This window comes from Balaenoptera ricei, chromosome 7 (genome assembly GCF_028023285.1).
Source record: "Balaenoptera ricei isolate mBalRic1 chromosome 7, mBalRic1.hap2, whole genome shotgun sequence".
Taxonomy (NCBI): domain Eukaryota; kingdom Metazoa; phylum Chordata; class Mammalia; order Artiodactyla; family Balaenopteridae; genus Balaenoptera; species Balaenoptera ricei.
Window position 1 is genome coordinate 17,497,950 of NC_082645.1, and position 24,448 is coordinate 17,522,397.

General features: G+C 37.4%; 1 protein-coding gene across 2 annotated transcripts in view; it reads right to left on the reverse strand.

Annotated features, from left to right (window-relative positions):
* Nucleotides 1-24,448, reverse strand: part of ARHGEF4 (Rho guanine nucleotide exchange factor 4) — a 269,860-nt gene that overhangs the window by 117,093 nt on the left and 128,319 nt on the right. The window contains exon 3 of one of the 2 annotated variants that reach the window (XM_059927737.1): nucleotides 58-354. The exons of the other annotated variant lie outside the window; for it this stretch is intronic. Within the exon in view, the coding sequence (XP_059783720.1) occupies nucleotides 58-354 (297 nt within the window). The remainder of the gene's footprint in view (nucleotides 1-57; nucleotides 355-24,448) is intronic. 2 annotated transcript variants of the gene reach the window in all.

Sequence of the window (24,448 nt, forward strand, 5' to 3'; positions counted from 1 at the left end):
CATTGGAAGAGGGGGTACCAGGCCAAGTCTGATGACGATGGCATATGAGCAGCTTACTTGGACTCCATCTTTACATGCATGCATCTTCCTTTCAAACTGGGCCAACTTCTTCAACTTCCTCCTCTGCATCTTCTCCAGCCACAGGTCATCTAAACTGATGTGTGAGTGCTGAGAGATGCTCCTGGGTTGTGAAGGAGTCTCCCTGGGGACGTCCTCTGTGGAGACGAAGGGGAGGGTCCACGTCCCCGTCTCAGCAGTGGAGAACGGCCCCTGAGCTGGCTCAGTGTGAAAAGCTTTCAGACCGCGGGAGCAACTGGGCTTCTTGCCTGGTTGTTCTTCCCACGGCATGTGGTTCTAGAGAACAGAGAGGAGAACATAGCAAGTGAGCACAGTGTCCTTTCTCTGTTTAGTTTCTTTTGGGTATAAACCCATGTTTTGGTTAATCCCTAAAGTACAGATGCCAGTGAAGTACTTTGTTCACAGTAATTTTGGAAAATGTGAAGATTAGAAACAAACCAAACCTTGTTTCTGTTAAAATTTCTACTTTCAAGACTATTTCAAAAAAATCAAGTCTTCTACCTTGATCAAAGAATTAGGTCTTGAAAGTAATTACTGAGCTTGGCATGCTCATTAGAAACACTTCTTAAGGGTCAGTGGCTGGGGCAAAAAGCTCTTGCCTAAACAATACTGCCTGAGAACAGAATTTGAACAGAAACACACTCAGGCACTTGTTATTCCTTCTGTCTTGGCACGGACATTAACTAGATGTACTCAGGCTGCACCTTCCTTAGGTGCCTGTGCTGCCTTCACTTTGTCCCGGGTTTCAGTTATCCACTCAGGCACCCTAACTGAATTTCAAAGTAAAATTTGTCCACACTAACAGAATACTTTGTCTTCGTGTTGCACAACCATCCATCTCTCTGTCCTTTGAAATCAACCCATCACCCTGGGAGAGGAAACCTTTCTTCCCATGTGTTCTTTGAGTCTAATGACCCTCCATCCCCTCCATCCCCAGTCCCACCCCAGTGGACGCCTCCTTCACAGCACCTCTTTGGAATGTCATCCCCAAGCACTTTGTGTATACGATTTGGTGGAAACACAAGTGAAATTTCTCTTGACTATTTCAAGAGGCTATGTACATACACACACACACACACACAGACACACACATATATGGAGAAAGAGGAGGCAGAGGAAGAAGGGGAGACATAATTAGTACATAATGCTTTTGGTGTACAGCCTGGGAACTGGGACTTGTCAAAGCTTGCCAGGTGATTCTAATATGTATCCAAAGTCGAGAATCACTGTGTATTTTTTTTAGCACCCAAATATTACTCTAAGTTTAAAAAGTGCTTTTACTTAGTTCCCTCCCCTCAACTCCACTGTGAGCTAGAAGCAGCTGGCATATTATCCATATCCTATAAATAAGGTAATAGAAACTCAGAGAGCTTAAGTGATTGCCTGAGTTCACACAGCTCTGTGCGTCATTATACAGTTGACCCTTGAACAACATGAGTTTGAACTGCATGGGTCCACTTGCAGATTATTTTCAATAGCAAATAGGATCCATGGATGGTTGAATCTCTGGATGCGTAACTGTAGATACAGAGGGCTGACTGTTAAGTTACTGTATATTTAGATGTTCCACTGCACAGAGGGTAGATGCTCCTCACCCCCGTGTTGTTAAGGGTCAGCTGTATTCTTCTGATTCTAAATCCCACGTCCTTTTCACGCTTCTACATTGTAAAAATTCCTGTTGTTTCATAGATGGAAATAACAACTCCATAACTAAGCAAGGACCACACTTTAGACTCGTTTATAACTCTCAAAGTCCCCACAGAGGGAATGGATGTTAATGAGCACATCTTTATGTGAGACTCTCTGTGTGCATTTTATGTACAGTACATAAAGAAGCTGTCCTCCTAAGGCTTTCAGTGAGTAAATGACATAGAGCTGCCTGGAAGGAAGCCAAGCCACCCTCAAGCTGGGGCTTCCACAGGAACGCGCTTACTGCCACTAGAGACGAGCTCATTTATTTTCAAACAAAAGAAAACTTGGACTTTTTCAATGCACCATCCCCTAGGTTTCTGCCAACTTGTACCGGAGTTGTTGGCTGGGACCTCTTGATGCCATCAGTGATAGTTTTATCCTCAACTTTTTCTTTATCAGAATTTTAGAACATTATCATTTTCATAGCTTGGTTATGGGCCTTTAGAGAGAATTATGGCTGGTGAATGGTGTCCTAAGTGTCCTTTTGCCTTTCTGATGGAAAAGAGCTCTCCTCCCTTCCAATTTCTCCACCTTGGGGGTGCTACTAGGGCAATATATCCATTTACTCACCAAGGAACTTTGATTTTCTCAGGAAAAAAGGTCTTTGTTCTAAGGCCATTATTTAGAGCAGTATTTGTAAAACCACCAGCAGCACCCAGTATGGTGGGCAGCCTCTAAGATGGCCATCGAAAGACTTCATCACCTTGATGGAGGCTCTTTTATGAGCTCCTCCCCTTGAATGTGAGCTGGACATAGTGACTCACTTCTAATGAATAGACTTTGGAAGAAGTGACGGGATGTCACTTCCAATATTAGGTCATAATAAGGTTGTGGCTTCCATTTGGGGGTGCCTCTCATGGACCCCTTGCTCTGGGAGAAGCCAGATGACATACTGTGAACAGGGCCATGGAAAGGCTCACGTGGCAAGGAACTGATGTCTCTAGACAACAGCCAGCGGGGATCTGAGGCCTGTCAACAGCCACCTGAGCGAGTGTGGAAGCAAGACATCCTGCAGTCCGACCTTGAGCTGAGCACAGCCCCTGCCAACACAGTGACTACAGCCCTGTGAGAGACCATGAGCCCAAGCTTAGTCAGCTGGTTCTACAGCAACAGGTAACTCCTACTCCTGGGAACTTGCTAGAGCTGCAGACTTCTAAACCCCGTCAAGACTTGCAGATTAGAAATTCTGGGGGTGGGAAATGCCCACTTAGGGAATTCCGATGCAATGGAATTCTCCGATTGAGAATCAGTGTGCTAGAGAGACAGGCAAATAAGAGAGAGGCAAGGTGATCAGGCTGTTCTGGTGCTCCTGTGTGTCCTAGGGTGGAGGGTCAGGGAACAGACTTTGGGGTTAGGTAAGCTGAGTTTGAATCCTGGCTCTGGCTCTTACCAGCAGTGTGACTTTGGGCAAGTAAGTTTCCTTAATCCCCTTTTGTTTCTTCATCTGTAAAATGGGAATACTAATACTCTCAGAAATGTTATGAGAATTAAATGAGATAGTACACATAAAACACATAGTATAATGCCTGTCACACATTCAATACATCAATATATAGTAGCCAATATTATTGTTTTTGTTAATAAGTAGACAGGGCTGAGATGGCTGAGGTAGTGATGGAGTCCTATCTCTTCGGAATGATTTGTTTTCTGATCCCACCTGAGAACGTCACTACAAAAATACTACTTAGCATTAAACTCATTCTATGATTTTTCATTATTTTGGGGAGGCTTTTTTCATTTTTATTGGGAGAAATTTCTACAAATTCTCTTTGTAGTGTTGGGCAACACAGATTCAGTTTATTCAGCTTGCATCCCAGTAAAGTAACCTTGTTACCCACAAATGAACAAGGTGCTCTCCTAATGTGTTTAATGTCATTCCATCAGCCAACACAGGCAAGGCAGATCAAAATCCATTACCACACAGTGCAAGATACGTATACATTGTCTTATGAAATGAGAATTTTCAGAATAAAGAAAAGTTCCAATAGGTAGTCAACTTCCTGACTTTCTCAAGCCTTTCTTGAGCACATGGTATATGCCAGACAGCACTGCAAATGCTAGAGATTCAGCAGAGAAGAGAACGAAGCTTGCTGCCATGGAATTTTTTAAGCAATGGGAACTTGAAGATGTACAAAACAGAGTCCCAGCTCTCCAGGTGATAAAGACATATAAATGCATAAGCTTTCTTTACATAGATTAAAAGTAGATGGTATATGGATGGTCCTAGAGATTATCATACTAAGTGAAGTAAGTCAGACAGAGAAAGAAATACCATATGATATCACTCATATGTGGAATCTAAAAAATGGTACAAATGAACTTATTTACAAAACAGAAATAGACTCACAGACATAGAAAACAAACATGGTTACCAAATGGGAAAGGGGCAGGGGATAAACTAGGGATTTCAGATTAACAGATACACACCACTATTGTATACATAAAACAGATAAACAACAAGGACCTACTGTATATCACAGGGTAAGTTGATGCAGAAAGGGCAAATTATTTAGCCCAGCATAGGATGCTAGCTAAAGGAAAGGAGTTATCAGAGACTATGCAGGACAGGGGCAAGTCCTAGGGAAACATACAGAGGTTTTGGTTTAAAGTCTGTGTGTGAAAGTGTGGCCCTCAGGTAACCTCTCCTAGCAGGTTCAGCCTAGTTACTATGCATACTCGCTTTTTCATTTCCCCTCTCTCCTCCTCAAATTGCCAGCCAACTTAAAACACCAGACACTTACAGTTTTGAATAATTAAACAAGAGGATCCAGATTCTGGGATAGCAGACTGGCTGACATACTTCTCCCTATTTGTCCCACTAAGTACAGCTAAAATCTTGAGACATTATATATGAAACAAAAATATGAAGACTCTGAATGGTAGAGAGAAGAAGGTACACCAGCTAGGGATCCTAGAATGCAAGGAACAACACACCAGTGAGTTCCCTAAGTTTTCTTTGCGTCATATATTCCACTTATATATACCTCATATATAGGTCCTGCAGAATCTTGCAACCTGGAAATACCACTAGGCACAGGCATAAAGTCCCAACAAAAGCCTGCTTTCTCTACCCAGAGGAGCAGACTAGCAAGACAGAAAACTTTTAGATAAGAACTGCCCTACTCTAGCATGCAACATCCCCTCATTCCCTGCCTTCCTCACCAAAGCATGAGTGGGAACTTCTGACCTCATCTAACTATAATGAGGCACAATTCTCTCCCACCCAAATGGTGTCAGGAAGGCCTAGAGGGTAGCTGGGATGTTGATCCCCTTCCAGTGGTAATGGGGCTCTCTCCCATGGTGTCTTCCATCCAGGGCAGTGATGCATCCCTCCCCTGCCCCATTGGGGTGATGTAGGAGGAGACCTAGTAGAAAGCCAGGACTTTCACCACCACCTAGCATTAACAAAGTCTTCCTACCCCATGGGAAGCATTAACAAGTCTCCCTCTGAACCATGGAGGTGTCAGTGGAGTTATAGTAGAGAACCTCAACTCCTGTTCCCACCCATCAGTAATGAGACACCCCTTCCTGCAACAGGTTGTCAATAGAGGCCAAAAAAGGAACCTGGGATTTCACCTACACCTGGCAGTAATGAGGCAGTGCCCACTTTTCCCCACTGGCGTGGTGTTAGAAGTGGTCTGCAAAACAGAAGATTTAAATAAGATACAGTGACTCAAACCATACTACCCCAAATATCCAGAACAAAACAGAAATTCACTAGTCATACCAGGATTGGAGAAAATCTCAACTTGAATAAGAAAAAACAGTCAACAGATGCCAACACTGAGAAGATGCTGGAATTATCTGACAAAGATTTTAAAGTAGCCATCAAAAATGTTTCAACAAGAAATACAAATACTCTTGAAACAAATGAAAAAATAGAAGAGCTCAGAAAATAGAAAATCTTAACAATAAAATAGAAGATATAAAGAATAACTAACTAGAAATTATAAAACTGAAAAATGCAATAACTGAAATTAAAAAATTCAATGAATGGGCTCATGGGAGAATGGAGAGGACAGAGGATCACTGAACTTGAAGATACAACAATAGAAATTACACAATATAAACAAAAAAGAGAAAACAGCTGAAAAAAAAAAAAGGCTCAAGGACCTGTGAAAGATAGAGAAAGATCAAACACTAGGGTACTGGAATCCAAAAAAGAGAGAAGAAAGTAAGTGGGGGTGAAAATGTAGTCAAAGAAATAATAGTCAAAAATTTCCAAAATTTGGCAAAAGACATAAAACTACAGATCTGAAATTAGACAAACTCAAAGAAATCTACATGAAGAAACTTCATAATCAAACTTCTGAAATCTAAGGACAAAAAAGACAAACGTTGAAAGCAGCGAGATAGAAAAGACACCTTTCCTGTAAGGTAAAAGCAATTTAAATGACATCATCAGAAACCATGAAGACCAGAAAGAAGTGGCCCAACAGTTTTCAAGAGTCACTCATCAAGAAAAAAATTGTTAATGCATAATCCTATATCCAGTGAAAATGTTCTTCAGGAATGAAGGAAAAAATCAAGACACTCTCAGAGGAAGGAAACTGAGAGAATTTGTTGCCATCAGATAAACCTTTAAAAAATGACTAAAGGAAGTTTTGAAACAGATGATAAAAGAAAGCATCTTGCAACAAACATCAGGAAAAAAAGGACAATGTAAAGAGTAAAAATATGGGTAAAAACAACAGACATTCCTTCTCCTCTTGAGATTTCTAAATTATGTTTGATGCTCAAAGCAAAAATTATAACATTGTCTGATATAGTTCTCAATCTATTTAGAGGAAATATTTAAGACAATTATAAACAGGGTAAGGTAAAGGGATTTAAAGGGAGGTAAGGTTTCTACATTTCACTTGAACTGGTAGTGTCCACACCAGTAGACTGTGATAAGTTGTATATGTACAATGTAATACCTAAAGCAACCACTAAAAAAATTATAAAAAGAGACTCAAATAAGCTATAATACATAAAAATGGAATTCTAAAAAGTACTCAAATAATGTATATGACTGCAGAAAAAGAACACAGAAATGATAAATATGAAACAAAAAAATGAAAAAAGGGCAGACTTAAGCCCTAACAATTACTTTAAATATAAATGGTAAATAGTATATATAAAAAGATCAATTAAAAACAGAGAAGGGCAAAATGGATTAAAAAACACAACCAACTATATGCGAGCTATAAGAAACTCATTTCAAATATAATGATATAGGTAGGCTGAAATAAAAAGGATGGAAAAAGTGGCTGGCTAGTGAGCACCTGAGTAAAACCAGCCTGAATCTGTAGGTCTGGAAGAAAACACAAATTTGAGTTTTAGTGCCACCTTGTAGAAAACAAAAGGGAGACTGTCACACCAGCTGGTGCTTTGCAGGATCAAAAGGCATAAAAACTTAAGAAATCTTCCAGAAGAGGGAGTAGAAGCATGGAACAGGTATGTTCACAGAAGGTCTGAGAAAGCCTCAGAATCACTAGCAGGCCTGACAGCAGGTATTTCTCTCCTGAGGGCAGTTAGAAAAGACTGGAGGAGGAGACTGCTACTTCAATTTGAAGACAGCAACACAAAAAATCAAGGAACATGAAAAATCAAGGAATCATGACACCACCAAAGATCACAGTAATATTCCAGTCACCTATCCCAAAGACATAGAAGTCTGCAATTTACCTGATAAAGATTCAAAATAGTTTTTAAGGAAACGCAATGAGCCCCAGGAAAACACAGAAATATAATTCAACAAAATCAAGAAAACAATACACGAACAAAATGAGAAGTTTAAACAAAGATAAAAATCATTAATTAAAAAAAGAACCAAACAACTCTCAACAAAGTGGGTATAGAGGGAACATACCTCAACATAATAAAGACCATCTATTACAAGCCCACAGCAAACATCACATTCAATGGTGAAAAGTTGAAAGCTTTTCCTCTAAGATCAGGAACAAGACAAAGATGCCCACTTGTATCACTTTTATTCAACATAGTATTGGAAGTCCTAGCCACAGAAATTAGGCAGGAAAAAGAAATAAAAGGCATTCAAATTGGAAAGGAAGAAGTAAAACTGTCATATTTGCTGATGAGTTGATGTTATATATATAAAACCCTAAAGACTCCCCCAAAAAACTTTTAGAACTAATAAATGAATTCAGTAAAGTTGCAGGATACAAAATATACAGAAATATGTTGCATTTCTATACACTAATAACAAACTATCAGGAAGAGAAATTAAGAAAACGATCTTATTTACAATTGCATCAAAAGAATAAAATACCTAGGGATAAATATAACTAAGAAGATGAAAGACTTGTTCACTGAAAACTATAAGACTTTGATGAATGAAATCAAAGACAATAAATGTCACAAATAAATGTTAAGATGTTTTGTGCTCGTGGATTAGAAGAACTAATATTGTTAAAATGGCCACACTACTTATAGCAATCTACAGTTTCAATGCAATACCTATCAAATTTCCAATAGCTTTTTTCACACACATAGCACAAATAATCCTAAAATTTGTGTGGAACCACAAAAGACCCCAAATAGACAAAGCAATTTTGAGAAAGAAGAACAAAGCTGGAGGCATTGTGCTTCCTAAGTTCAAACTATATTACAAAGTATTGTAATCAAAACATTAGTGACATAAAAACAGACACATAGATCAATGGAACAGAATAGAAAGCTCAGAAATAAACTCACTCATGTATGAGCAATTAATTTATGACAAAGGAGCCAAGAATATATGGTGGGGTGGACAGTCTCTTCAATAAATGGTGTTGGGAAACTGGACATCCACATGCAAAAGAATATCTTGCACCATACACAAAAATCAACTCAAAATGGATTAAAGACTTGAATGTACAACCTGAAACCATAAAACTCCTAGAAGAAAACATAAGCAGTAAGCTCCTTGACAATGGTTTTGGTGAAGAGTTTTGTGGATTTTACACCAAACGCAAAGGAACAAAAGCAGAAATTAACAAGTGGGATTATATCAAACTATAAAGTTTCTGCACAGCAAAGGAAACCATCAACAAAATGAAAAGATAACCTATTGAATGGGAGAAAGTATTTGCAAATAATATACTGGATAAGGGGTTAATATCCAAAATATATAAAGAACTCATACAGTTCAAAAACAAAAAACAAACAAAAAAACCCAACAACAATTTGATTAAAGGCCTGAATATACACTTTTCCAAAGAAGACATACAGATGGCCAGCAGGTACACGAAAAGATGCTCAACAGACTAATCATCAGGGAAATGCAAATCCACACCACAATGAGATATCATCTCACACCTGTCAGAATCATCAAAAAGATGAGAAATAACAAGTGTTGGCAAGGTTGTGGAGAAAAGGGAACCCTTGTGCACTGTTGGTGGAAATGTAAACTTGTACAGTCACTACAGAAAACAGTATAGAAGTTCCTCAAAAAATTAAAATTAGAACTACCATCTGAACCAGAAATTCCACCTCTGGGTATTAGAAGAAAATGAAATTACTAACTTGAAAAGATACATGCACCCTTGTGTTCACTGCAGCATTATTTACAATAGCCAAGATATAGAAACAACCAAAGTGTCATTGATATATGAATGGATAAAGAAAATGTGGTATATATATACACAATGGAATATTATTCAGCCATAAGATAGAATGAAATCTTGCAATTTGTGACAACATAGATGGACCTTGAATGCATTATACGAAGTTTTCAAAATAAGTCAGACATAGAAAGATTTATGATTTATTTCATGATCTCACTTATATGTAGAATCTAAAAACAAAAGCTCATAGATACAGAGAACAGATTGGTGGTAGCCAGAAATGGGGGATGGAGAGGTGGGTGAAAGAAGTGAAGGGAGTCAGAAGGTACAAACTTCCAGCTATAAAATAAATAAGCCATGGGGATATAATATACACCAGGGCAATTACAGTTAATAATACTGTATTGCATGTTTGAAAGTTGCTAAGAGAGTAGATCTTAAAAGTTCCCATGGCAAGAAAAAAAATTCTGTAACTATGTATGGTGACAGATGTTAATTAGACTTATTGTGGTGATCATTTCACAATATATACACATACTGAATCATTATGTTGTACATCTGAAACTAATATAATGTTGTATGTCAGTTATATCTAAAAAAATTAAAAGGACCAAACAGAAATTCCGAGTGGAAAATACAACGTATGAAATGAAAAATGCAATAGAAAGCATCAACAGCAGGATGGATCAAGCAGAAGAAAGAATCTGGGAGACAGAAGACAGGAACTCTGAAATTATCCAGTTAGAGGAGAACAAAGAAAAAAGAGTGAAAGAGAGTGAAGGAAAACTATATGATCCATCAGATACCTCAAAAGAACCAATTTGTGAATTATTGGAGTTCCAAAAGGAGAAGAGAGGGAGAGTGGGGGCAGAAAGCTTATTTAAAGAAATAATGGCCGAGAATTCCCCAAATATAGGGAAAGATTTGGATAGTCAAGTTCATGAACCTTACAAGTCACCAAACAAAATCAACTTAAATAGATCCTCTCCAAGACACATTATAACAAAACTGTTAAAAATCAAAGACAAAGAGAGAATCTTAAAAGAAGCAAGAGAAAAGAAGCTTGTAACTTACAAGGGAACCACCATAAGGCTACTAGCGGATTTCTCAGCAGAAACTTTATAGGCCAGAAGAGTGTGGGATGATATATTCAAAGTGTTGAAAGTAAAAAACTGCCAAGCAAGAATACTCTACCTGGCAAAGTTATCCTTCAGAAATGAAGGAGAGATAAAGACTTTCCCACAAAAAACAAAAGCTGAGGGAATTGATCAACACTAGACCTGCCTTACAAGAAATGTAGAAAGGAATTCCACAAGCTGAAATGAAAGGATGCTAATTAGTAACATGAAAACATATGAAAATGTACAACACACTGGTACACTTCAACTGGTAAAGTTAAAGATATAGTCAAATTCAGAATACTCTAATACTGTAATATTGTGGTGCACTAACCATTTAAATCCAGTATAAAAGTTAAAGGACAAGAGTATTAAAATTAACTAAAGTTACAATAATTTGTTAATAAAAATACAATATAAAAATAAGTAAATTATGACATCAAAAACATAAAGAGGGAGTGAATAAAAGCGTAGGGTTTTTGTATATGATTGAAGTTGTTATCAGCATAGAAGAGAATGTTTTACCTATAAGATGTTTTATGTAAGCCTCATGTTAACCTCAGAGCAAAAACCTATAGTAGATGCAAAAAAGATAAAGAGAAGGGAATCAAAGCATACCACTATGAAAAATCATCCATTCACAAAGGAAGGCAGAAAGAGAGGAAGAAAGGAACAAAGGAACTACAAAACAGCCAGGAAGCAATTAACAAAATGGGATTAATAAGTCCTTTCCTATCAGTAAATACTCTAAATGTAAATGGATTAAATTCTCTAATCAGAAGGCAGAGAGTGGCTGAATGGATTAAAAAAGAAAGAAATATATGCTGCTTACAAGAGACTCAATCAGATTTAAGGTCACATAGGCTCAAAGAGAAGGGATGAAAAAAGATATTCCATGCACGTGGAAATCAAAAGAGAGCAGGGTAGCTATACTTATATCAGACAAAATAAACTTTAAGCTAAAAATTGTAATAAGAGGTAAAGAAGGTCATTTTATAATGGTAAAGGCTCAATTCATGAAGAAGATATAACAGTCATAAGTATAAAGCACCCAACGCTGGAGTAGCTAAATATACTAAGGCTATAAGTAACATATCTGAAGGGAGAAGTAGAAAATAATACAATAGTAGGAGACTCCAGTATCCTACTTTAAACAATAGATAGGTCATCCAGAATATCAATAAGAAAATGTTGGACTTGAACTATACTTTAGACCAAATAGATCAAACAAACATATTCATAACATTCCATCCAATGGCAGCAGAATACACATTGCTCTCAAGCACACACAGAACATTGTCCAGGATAGATCATAAGATAAGTCACAAAAAAGTCTTAGGAAATTTAAGAAGATTGAAATATTACCAGATATCTTTCTAGACAATAGTTTGACTAGAAATCAATGACAGAAGGAAAACTGAAAAATTTAAAAATATCAGTATATGGAAATTAAACACAGTCCCGAACAACAAATGGGTCAAAGAAGAAATAAAAATTGAAATAAAAATACCTGAAAGAAATGAAAATGGAACACAATACACCAAAACCTAGGGGATGCAGCAAAAGCAGTTCTTAGAGGGAAATTTACAGTGATAAATACCTACAATAAGAAAAAAGATCTCAAATAAACAACATAACTTTATACCTCAAGGAACCAGAAAAAGAACAACAACAAACTGAGCCCAAATTATCAGAAGGAAGGAAATAACAAAGATCAGAGCATAAATAAATGAAATGGAGCCCAGAAAAACAATAGAAAAGGTCATGAAACTAAGTTATTTTTTAGAAAAGATAAACAAAATTGACAAAACTTTAGCTAGACTAACTAGGAAATAAAGAGAAAAGACTCAAATAAATATAATCAGAAATGAAAGAGTTGACATTACAGGTGATACCACAGAAATACAAAGGATCATCAGAGACTACTATTGACAGTTATATGTGACCAATTGAATAACCTAGAGAAAATGGATAAATTCCTAGAATCATACAACCTACCAAGACTGAATCATGAAGAAATAGAAAATCTGAACAGACCAAATCATATATTTCCCAACACAAAAGAGCTCACAGCCAGTTGGTCTCAACGGAGAATTCTACCAAACATTTAAATAAGAATTAATGCCAATTCTTCTTAAACTTTCCAAAAAATTGAAGAAGAGAGAATACTTACAAATTCATTTTACAAGGCCAGAATTACCCTGATACACTTCAAGAAAGGATATCTATCTAGAAAACTAAATAACCACATGCAGAAGAATGAAATTGGACCCCATCTTACACTACTCACAAAATTAACTTGAAATGGATTAAACACATAAACATAAGACTGGAAAGGTGACTGCCTGCAAACCAGGAAGAGAGCCCTCACCAAAAACTGAATGGGCTGGCACTTTGATCTTAGATTTCCCAGACTCCAGAGCTGTGAGGGGAAAAAAAACCCAAAAAACAAAAATACATAAGTCTGAATACAGTAAAACTTCTAGAAAACAAAGAAGAAGCTCCTTGACATTGGTCTTGGTAATGATTTTTGGATATGACACCAAAAGCATAAGCAACAGAAGCAAAAGTCAGCAAGTGGGCTACATCAAATTAAAAAGCTTTTGCACAGCAAAAACATACAAACAAAAAACCCAATCAACTAAATGAAAAGATAACCTACAAAAGAGTAGAAATATCTGCAGACCATATAATGGATAAGGAGTTAATATCAAAAATATATAAAGAATTCACACAACTCAGTAACCAAAGAACCAAACAATTTGATTGAAAAATAAGCAGAGGAACTGAACAGATATTTTTTCCAAAGAAGACATACAAGTGGACAACAGGTACATGAAGAGATGCTCAACATCACTAATCATCAGGGAAATGTAAATCAAAACCACAGTGAGATATAACCTCACACCTATCAGAGTAGCTGTCATCAAGAAGATAAGAGATAACAAGTGTTGGTAAGGTTGTGAAGAAAAGGGAACCCTTGTGCACTATTGGTGGGAATGTAAATTGGTTCAGCTACTATGAAAAATAATATAGAGGTTGCTCAAAAAATTAAAAGTAGAACTACCATATGATTCAGCAATCCCACTTCTGGGTATATAGCCAAAGGGTATGGAAATAGGATATCAAAGAGATATCTGCACTCCCATGTTTGACAGCATTATTCATAATAGCCAAGATATGGAAACAACTTAAGTGTCCATCAATGAATGAATGGATAAAGAAGATGTGGTATATATTTCAGCCACGAGAAAGAAGGACATCCTGCCATTTCCGACAACACGGATGGACCTTGAGGGCATTAGGGTAAGTGAGATAAGTGAGACAGAGAAAGACAAACACGGTATGATATCAGTCACATGTGGAATCTAAAAAAGCTGAACTTGTAGAATCAGAGAGTAGAATAGTGGTTACCAGGGGGTAGGGGGCAGGGTAATTTTGGAGATTTTGTTTAAGGGTACAAACTTGCAACTAGAAGATGAACAAGTCCTAGAGATCTAATGCACAGCATAGTGATTCTAGTCAACAATACCGCATTATAAATTGCAAAGTTGCTAAGGGATTAGATCTTAAATGTTATCACAACAAAAAAGAAATGAAAATTATGTGACATGATAGAGATGCTAGCTAACAGTGGTAATCATATTGCAATATAAAATGCAATTTATAATATATAATATAATTCTATCAAATCAACATGTTGTACACCTTAAACTTACACAATGTTATATGTCCAATATATCTCATAAAAAAGAACTCTCAAAACTCCACTGTAAAAATCAACAATTCAATTAGAGAATGAGCAAAACCATGAAAAGACATTTCACTGAGGAAGATATATGGGTATGGCAAATGCTATAGGCTGAATATTTGTGTCCCCCCAAATTCACACGTTGAAATCCTAACCCCCTAAGGTGATGGTATAAAGGATATGGGGCCTTTGGAGGTAATTAGGCCATGAGGGTAGAGCCCTCTTGAATGAGATTAGTGCCCTAATAAAAGAGGCCCCAGAGAGCTCCCTTCCCTCTCCTGCCATGTGACATTACAGTGAAGAGGCTGTCTAGGAAGAGAGTTCTCACCAGACACTGAATCTGCTAACACCTCGATCTTGGACTTCCTGGCCTCCAGAACTGCGAGAAATAAATTTCTGTTGTTTTTTAAGCTGGAGTTTGTGGTATTTTGTTATAGCAGCCCGAGCTAAGACAGTGAACAAGTACATGAAAAATGTTCAACATCACTAGCCCTCATGGAATGTATGTCAGAATCATGAGATCATGACACGCTTATTAGTACAGTTAAAATGAAATACATCTAAAATTTCAAATGTTGGCAAGGATGCAGAAAACCAGATCTCTCATATATTGATGGTGGGAATGTAAAATGGTACAGCCACTCTGGAAAAAAATTGGCACTTTCTTAAAAAACTAAACATATACTTACCATACAACTCAGCAGTCACACTGTTGGGGCATTTACCCCAGAGGAATGAAAACCTTTGTCCACCAAAAAACCTGTTCAAAAATCTTTATAGGAGCTTTATTTGTGATAGCCCCAAACTGGAAATGACCCAAATGTCCTTCAACAGGTAATTGGTTAAGGAAAATATGGTAAAGCCGTTCCATGGAATGGTACTCAGCAATAAAAAGGAATGGATACACACAAGTCAATGAAAATCACTGGATTTATGCTGAGTGAAAAAAGCAAATCTCAAAAGGTAACATTTTTGAAATGACAAAATCATAGAGATGGAGATCAGATTAGTGGTTGAAATTGGTTTGGGGAGGGGAAGGAAGTTTTGACTGCAGAGGGTAGTAGCATGAGGCTGGTGGAATAGTATGTATCTGGCTGGTGGTGGTTGTCACATGAATCTACATATGTGATAAAATGGCACAGAAGCACACACACACACGTTCTTTCCAATGTCAGTTCCTGGCTTTGATGTCGTTCTGTAGTTATGTAAGATGTTACCTTTGGGGAACTGGGTAAAGGGAACACTGGACTTCTCTGTATTAATTTTCAACTTCCTGTGACTCTATAATTATTTTAAAATTAAAGTTTAAAAAAGAATAAGAGGGAATAAGAAAAAGCAACTCTAGTTAAATAAATATGTGCTAAAAAAAATTGAATCAAAATAAGAATTGAAAACATAAGCAGCAATATCAAACCAAAACCAAGAATTATAAGATTATAATGCTCATTACTGATGGAGCTGAGGAGAAATATAAAAAGCTACTGGAAATATGAATTATTATGGCCTTTTTGGAAGGCAATCTGGAACCTATTAAAATTCTTATAATCGTTGGCAATGCCATTCCTGAGACTGTATTCACTAAAATATACCAATCTGTAGGGTTATATGTAAAATGGGGTTTACTAAATCAATATTTGTAGCTTCCAGGAACTGGAAAAAAAGTGTGTAGCTATCTACAGGTGAAATGAGGAGCAAAGTTTGATACACTTACACCATGGAATATTATGCAGCTATTACTTAGAACTACAAGTACTGTGGAGATATTTCCATGAATGTGAATGTTGTCAGGCGGTGAGTATAAGACACAGAAAGGGCGTCTGTGGTGTTAGTATAGGTGTGTATGCATGTACACATGTATATGCATCTGTTTATGATTATAAGACTATGGAGAAAATCTAGATGCCATTCACTAGGTGGTAGGCACATGCTAAGGGAGGCCACTGTGCGGTGACACTGAGGTGGGAGGAGGGCAGGAAGAGCATCTGTGATAAAACAACACAAATGAGATTCTGTTTATATCAAATTGTATGTGTGGCTTTGCTACAGTGTGTTTGTATGAAAGGAAGAATAAAATGATGGTCACCTAAATGTTAGGTTGGCTACCACAAAGGCATACGACTACAGGGCTTTAAAAAAAATTATTATTGAAGTGTAGTTGGTTTACAATATTGTGTTAGTTTCAGGTGTACAGCAAAGTGATTCACTTATATATACATATATTTTTTTCAGATTATTTTCCATTATAGGTTATTACAAGATGTTGAATATAGTTCCCTGTGCTATACAGTAAATCCTTGTTATTTATCTATTTTATGCATAGTAGTTTGTATCTGGTAATCCCATACTCCTAATTTATCCCTCCCCCCAACTCCCTTTCCCCTTTGGTAACCATAAATTTGTTTTCTATGTCTGTGAGTCTGTTTCTGTTTTGTATATAGATTCAGTTGTATTATTTTTAGATTCCACATATAAGTGATATCATATAGTACTTGCCTTTCTCTATCTGACTTACTTCACTTAGTGTGATATTCTCTAGGTCCATCCATGTTGCTGCAAATGGCAATATTTCATTCTTTCTTATGGCTGAGTAATATTCCATTGCATATCTATACCGTATCTTTTTAAACCAATCGTCTGTTGATGGGCACTTGGGTTGTTTCCACATCTTGGCTATTGTAAATAGTGCTGCTCTGAACACTGGGGTGCATGTATCTTTTTGAATTAGAGTTTTCTTTGGATATATGTCCAGGAGTGGGATTGCTGGATCACATGGCAACTCTATTTTAATTTTTTAAGGAACAGCCATACTGTTTTCCATAGTGGCTGCACCAATTTACATTCCCACCAACAGCATATGAGTTTACACGGGTGTGAAGTGATACCTCATTGTGGTTTTGATCTGCATTTCTCTAATAATTAGTGATGTTGAGCATTTTTCTTGTGCCTGTTGGTCATCTGTATGTCTTCTTTGGAGAAATGTCTATTTATATCTTCTGCCCATTTTTTGATTGGGTTGTTTGTTTCTTTGATTTTGAGTTGTATGAGCTCTTTGTATATTCTGAATACTAACCTACAGAGAATTTTTTACGTTCTCTATATTTTTATGCCTTGTTGGAATCCTTTTAATGAGAATGGATAATTAATATAATCAGAAAAAAGCCTTTTTTATCACAAAATAAAATTAGAGAACAATGAACAATGGAAAAATTCAATAGGAGGGTTGGAAATAAACTTGAGAAAATCTTTCCAAAATAAATAAATCAATCAAAGATGATGAGAGGGAATGTGGAAATGGGAAGAGTATTAGAGCCTTGTCAAGGAGTTACAACTTCCTACAGGAATTCCAGGGGGAAAGGAGGGAAGGAAATTATCAAGTAAATAATACATATTTTTCCCAGTAGTAAAGGTTGAGTATAATAAATCAGTGAATAAAAAGGTTGAATATAATAAAACAGTGAATAAAAAGAAACTCACATCCGGGATTATCAATAAGATATTTAACAACAACAGAGATAAAAGAGAAACCCCTAAAAGCTTCTAAATTAAAAAAAAAACCCAACCATACACAAATGGCTGGGAACACCATCATGATACTTCTCACCAGCAGCATTCGATACTAGAGCACAGTGAAGCAATGTCTTCAAGTTTTTGAAGAGTAACTGCAACCTGGAGTTCTACACAAACCCCAACTATCCACCAAGTATAAAAGTTTTAAAAAAAAACGTTTTTTTTTTAGACATGTGAAAAATTCTACATCTATACCTCCTATGTACTTTTTCTTAGGAAGCTACAGGGAGATACTTTTGAGCACAATATAGGAGTAAAGGTAGACACAGGATCCAAGAAACAGGAAATCAGAGAAGAAAGTTATGCAGAATTCCTGGAGAACAAGTCATCCGAATTACAGCAGTAGGTCAGAGTGTTTCAGGAGGAAGGCCTCTAGGAGAAAGGAGAGACTTGATAGAATACTGACATGTTTGAACATTTGGAAAATGGGTTATAGATGATCTGAGAGAGAGTTAAATTTAAGGACAGACTTACAGGAAATCACACATTTGAAAAATGCAACCATTATTAACTCCAGAAAAAAAACAAAAGAAGTGTCACTATAGTCCACTACTTGGCTTTACATTGAATAATATTTTCACACCCACAATGATATAAACATTTGCTGCTGATTTAGCCATAAAGTGGGAAAGATATTAGGAGGATGGGAATGCAGAGGGGACGGAATTCGAGATGCTGACTCTTCATGACTACCATGACTGGAGGTTAATAGATAACATCTTAAATAATAACTCAAAACAGCAGTTTAAAATTATTATTAAAACCTAACTTGATTGTCTCTAGGTGGGGGAGGGACGAGCCAAGTGGCTGTCTTGTTTTCAAAGGAAGTCTTCTAACCCTTCATTATTCCGAGTTGGGGGTGGAGGGGGTCAGCAGTGTCACATCACTTGGAAGCTGGTTAGAACTGCGTCCTCAGGTCTCGCCCATACACCTGGTCAGAACCCGTATCCCAACAGAGCCCAGGTGATCTAGATGCACTTTAAACTTTAAGAAGCACTATCTTAGCACCATTTTATAACTATGTGCATGCATAATTTTGATAACTTTTTAAAAGTAAAAGGCAAAAAACCCCTACCCTCAAAAAAAGGGAGAATAAAGCATTCCCCAAAGCTTATTTACAAGGATGTTCAATGTGGCATTATTTAAAAAGTTGTAAACAACCTAACTGTTCAAAACAGTAGAAAATTGGTTAGCAGTTATGATGCGTACATATAAATGAATACCACGCAGCTATTAAACTAATGATATAAATGTTTTTCTCTAATTAAACTTTGAATTTTGATATAATTGTAGATACTCATGCAGATGTAAGAAATACTACAGAGAGATCCTGTGTACTTTGTACTCAGATTCTCACAATGGTACACTTCAGTATCACAACCAGGATGAGACATGGATACAACCAACAGATCTTAGATTTCCCTGTTTCCTTCGCAGTTATTTGTGTGTGTGCCTGTGTGTGCATGTGTGTGTGTGTGTGCCTCTGTGTGTGTGTGTGTGTGTGGTATATTTAGTTCTACGCAGTTTTATCACACATGTAGGTTCAAGTATCCACCACCACAGTCAAGATACAGAACAGTGGCATCACTTCGGGATCCTTTTATAACCTCACCCGCTTGGCTCTCCTCTAACCTCTGGCAATGACTAATACATTCGTCATCTCTTTATTTTTTTCATTTTAAGAATGTTATATGGATGGGTTCCTATAATATATAACCTTTTGGTATTGTCTTTTTTCCTGCTCATTGTAATTCCCTGAAGATCCATTGAAATTGTTGCATGAACCAATAGTTCACTATTATTCATACCACGGAATACTACTACTATACTATATTATAATATTATTCCATGATATGGATGTACCACACTTTGTTAACCATCCACCCATAGAAGGATATCTGGGTTGTTTCCAGTTTAGGGCTATTATGAACAAAGCTGCTATGAACATTTATGTATTAGGTTTATGTGTAAACTAAGTTTCATTTCCCTGAGACAAACACACGAGGGTGCAATTGCTGGGTCATATGATAAACCCAGGTGTAGTTTCATAATAAACTGCCAGACCTTTTTCCAGAGTAACTATACTGTTTCACATTCCTACCAGAAATAGGCAAGATACTCAGTTTCTTCACATCCTTACCAGTATTTGGAATTCGGATATATTTTTATTTTAATCATTCTGATTGTGTTTTAAATTTGCATTTCTTTGATGGTTAACGATGTCAGTCATCTTTTGATGTGCACATTTGCCATCTGTATATCCTCTTTGATGAAATGTCTTTTGTCTGTTTTCTAGTTGGACTGTTTGTATTTTTACTGTTGAGTTTTGAGAGTTCTTTTACATTCTAGAACTACTCTTTTGTTGCATACGTGGTTGGCAAATAAAGTCCCTCCAATGTGTAGTTTATCTTTTCATCCTCCTACCAGAGTCTTTGCAGAGCAAAAGTATTTTGATTTTGATGTAGTCCAATTTATCATTTTTTTCCATTATGGATGTACTCTTTACTATCTTCTAGACCCAAAGATTTTTCTCCTGTTCTAAAAACTATATAGTGTTATGTTTTACATTTAAATGTGTGATTAATTAATTTTAAGTTGTTTTTGAATAAAGTGTGAGGTTTAGGTTGAGTTTTTTTTCCCCATGAATGTCCAAATGCCTTAGCACTGTTTGTTGAAAAGACTGTTGTTCTTCCACTGAATTGCTGTTTCACCTGGAAACCAGTTGAGTATATTTGTGTTGGTCTGTTTTGGGGTTCTCTACTCTTTTCTAGTGATCTATGTGTCTATCCCTCCCCCAATACCACAATGTCTTGATTACTGTATAGAGTAGCCTTGACTAATATTGAGTAGGCAGATTCCTCTCACTTTATTATGTTTTTTCAAAATCGTTTCAGTTATTCTAGGGCCTGTGCCTCTCCATATAAATTTTAGAATTTAGAACAAAAGATTTTTCAAGGTTAGAAAATGTTCACAATGTACTCCCGCCACCCTCATTTAAAATCTCTAAGTAGAAACAGCACCTTGGATCCTTGCTACCCCAGTCAGAGAAGAGTACGGGTGAAGGTCAGGAAAACTACCCAGCATTCATTCATAAAGTTGATGCTATACCTAGCAGAGACCTAAGAGATCACCTAGTCCCATCCTTATATTTAAGGAAACTGAGTCCTGATGTGGTCTTATTCCAAGGTTCAGAGTTAGTAAGTAACAGCGTGGGGAACAAAACATGCACAGGTGTTCTAAATTTCTAGGTTCCCCTGTTCCTCTCACCCTCCCACAGCTATTTCTCTTCTTGCTCCCCCTTGATCTTGGTTTCCTTCTAAGCCCCCGTAGCCAGGAGTACAAACCAATCTATGTACAAGTAATATTATCAATAAGATGCTAGAACTTGCTTTCCCTGGAATCATAAGTTCTTTGCCCCTGCACCTGAAATTGAAAAGGGAAGAAATCTCTACATGTAAACAGCACCTTTTACACCCGAGGACTGCTTCCTCCTGTTCTCCATCATACAAACACACACAAGTATGCTATGATCTCCCCAGTGTAAGGCAACATTGTGGAGGGCTAAATGATATGGCTGTCTGTAGGTGAGGGAATTCTTCCAGGACACTGAGAAGTTAGGCTGGACTTGAGAGGGCCACCTGAGAGGTTCTAATGTTAGACTCCAAACTTCTAAGCCAAGGGAGCCCCCATCCCATTAACCTTTTCAATTTCTTAATTACATTTCATTTTTTATAGTCTTCTCAATATCTGAAATAATCTTATTTACCCAACTATTTATTCACTCTCACCACACCTGCCCTTCTCTTGAGGACAGAGATCTTTATAGATTCTTCAATGCTAGTGCCTAGAATATTGCCTGGCCCACAGCTGGTGTTCAATAAATATTTATCAAATTGAAAAAGAACAAGGCGAGAGGATGTGGTCACCTGGACAGCAACAGTATATACAGCTACAGTGATGAAGACTCTGAACTGGCACAGGGATGGACAGACAGGCCAATGGAACACAAAGGTCAGTTTTAGACATCTCAGAGACCAAAATGTAAAAAACAAGTCCATGAAAGCTTTAAAAAAAGGTAATTTAGGGGATTCTAGTCATGACCTGGGGGTAGAGAGTAGATGCATACACTTGAAAACATTAAAATTAAGAACTTCTGTTCAGCAAGAGATACCACCAAAGAAAGAAAAAGACAAGCCATGGAGTGGAAAATGATATCGGTGGCACATTAACCAACAACGCAATTGTATCCAGAATATGTACAATCAGTAAGAAAAAGACAACCTCATTGACAAATGGACAAGAGATTAGGTCAGACACAGCCCCAAAGAGAATATCCAAATTGTCAGAAAGCATTTAAAGGGTGCTTAGCCTCTTTAGACATTGGGGAAATACAAATTAGGACCACAGTGAGTTACCTCTACCCACCGAGCAGAATGGCTAAAATTGCTTGACAATATCAAGCAAATGTTAATGAGAATATGGGGCAAAGGAAACTCTTACAGAGGGAGTGTAAACTGGCACAATCACTTTGGAATAATATTTGGCAGTGTGTAGTAAAGCTGAAGATATGCATGCCCCAAGGACCCAGCCATTTCACTCCTAGGAGGTGTACCCAACAGAAATGCATGTGCACGTGCAGTAGGCACCTGGGCACAAACTGTCGTAGCAGCAACAGCTGACTGATACACACATTGTGGTATGCTGATTTAAGGTCATTGTACCTAATGATGAAAATAAAAGAACTTTAGATGCACACCACAAGGATGAGTCTTAACATAATTAGAGCAAACAGAATGGCTAAGGTTTAAAGGAATACATATGGTTGTATTTATGTAAAGTCCAAAAATAGGCAAAAATAAACTACATCGTTTGGAGGTACAAGTTAAGCAGTAAAATTATCATGAAGGCAAGGAAGTGAATATCATAGAAGTTGGCAGAGAGACTAGGGCCAGTTAGGAGGAAGGATTCTTGGAGCGGGAAGGGTAGTCGTGTGGTGTTTCTTGACTCAGGTGGAGGTTACTCAGGGTTTGTTTCACAGAAATATATTATCTACACATTTGTGTACTATGCTTTTCTGTATGATTCTGTATTTCTCAACTTAAAAGAGCTTTAAAGAAACAAAGTGCAGGATGTGAAATCTTGGAAAATTAAAGCCTCTATAGATGGCATGATCATAACTATGTTAAGTACATAAAATTTGTTTATAGAGTGAAATCTGGAAGTAAATTTAACAAAATGTTAAGAATGGTTGTTTTGGAATAAAAGAACTCTTGCTTCTCAAGAGCATTGTGGAAGGAAGAAATGGGAACACCGCTGAATTCCTTGCAAATTGCTCCTGGAATCACAGCCTGCTCTCCCAGGAGCAGCCACTAGATGGAGCCTCACCCATAGCTCTAAGTTCAGTTTCTGTCCATTACTGCCCAGGGCTTCAGCTAGAGCAAACTTTTCAGAGCTTTCCCCACCCTCCCTTCCTGTGTTCATGTATCTGCCACTCTCTTTCCTTTGTACATGTTCTGATGCACAAGCATAAGAGGTCTTCTCACTCCTCCTGTGAGATTTGAAATAGAAAGAGGAATAGGAATGAACATTGATCCAGTACCTGCTTCATGCCTGACCCTTTCCTGGGCAGTTTACAATCACCTCACTGCTTGCTAAACACAGCAAGCTGTCCAGGTGTTTGCTGAAACCCTCCGCACCTGCTCCGCCTGTAGACAACACCTCCTGAGCACAGGGACAATCTCAAGGGAATGTTGTTTTCCACTGTGTACATATATACACATATACATTTGTATGTATAGCACTGTTAAGTCAGTTTTATGATTATATTATTTAGGTCCTAATAATCTTTTTCTACTACTTGATTTTACTCTGCGTTAACTAACACTATAATGTCTTTATTTTTCAATCAAGTTCTCTATGTATTTCAGATATTCAAAAATTGAAAGGAGCAATGAGCAGCTAAGTTGGAGAAATGTCAGGAAGTGGGCACTCTTATATCCTGCTATGTGTTAATGGTCACAATCATTTCAGAAAGTAACCTGAAATCTATTCAAATTAAAAACACAGGTACTCTTTGGGACTTCCCTGGTGGTGCAGTGGTTAAGAATCCGCATGCCAATGCAGGGGACACGGGTTCAATCCCTGGTCCAGGAAGATCTCACATGCTGCAGAGCATCTAAGCCCGTGCGCCACAACTACTGAGCCTGTGCTCTAGACTCCGTGAGCCACAAGTACTGAGCCCGCGTGCTACAACTACTGAAGCCCGTGCACCGCAACAAGAGAAGCCACTGCAATGAGAAGCCCACGCACCTCAACGAAGAGTAGCCCGCACTCTCCGCCAACTAGAGAAAGCCTGCGTGCAGCAACAAAGACCCAACGCAGCCATAAATAAATAAATTAATTAATTGGAAAAACACATGCACCCTTTGATTGTGCAATCCCTCTTTTATATCCTGCAGAAATAAAAGCATCAATACCTCCGGACATCTGATCAAAGATGCTGCTGCAGCATTACTTACAATGGCCCCAAACTAGAAATTACCTCAATATTAATCAATAGAAAAATAGTTAACTAAAATACTATATAGCCATACTATGAAATAGCATGTGACTTTCAACTAGGGAACAATGTATATAAAACCCGTCGAGGACTGTATTTGCAGTATTATTAAAGTAAACAAGATAGTTACAGA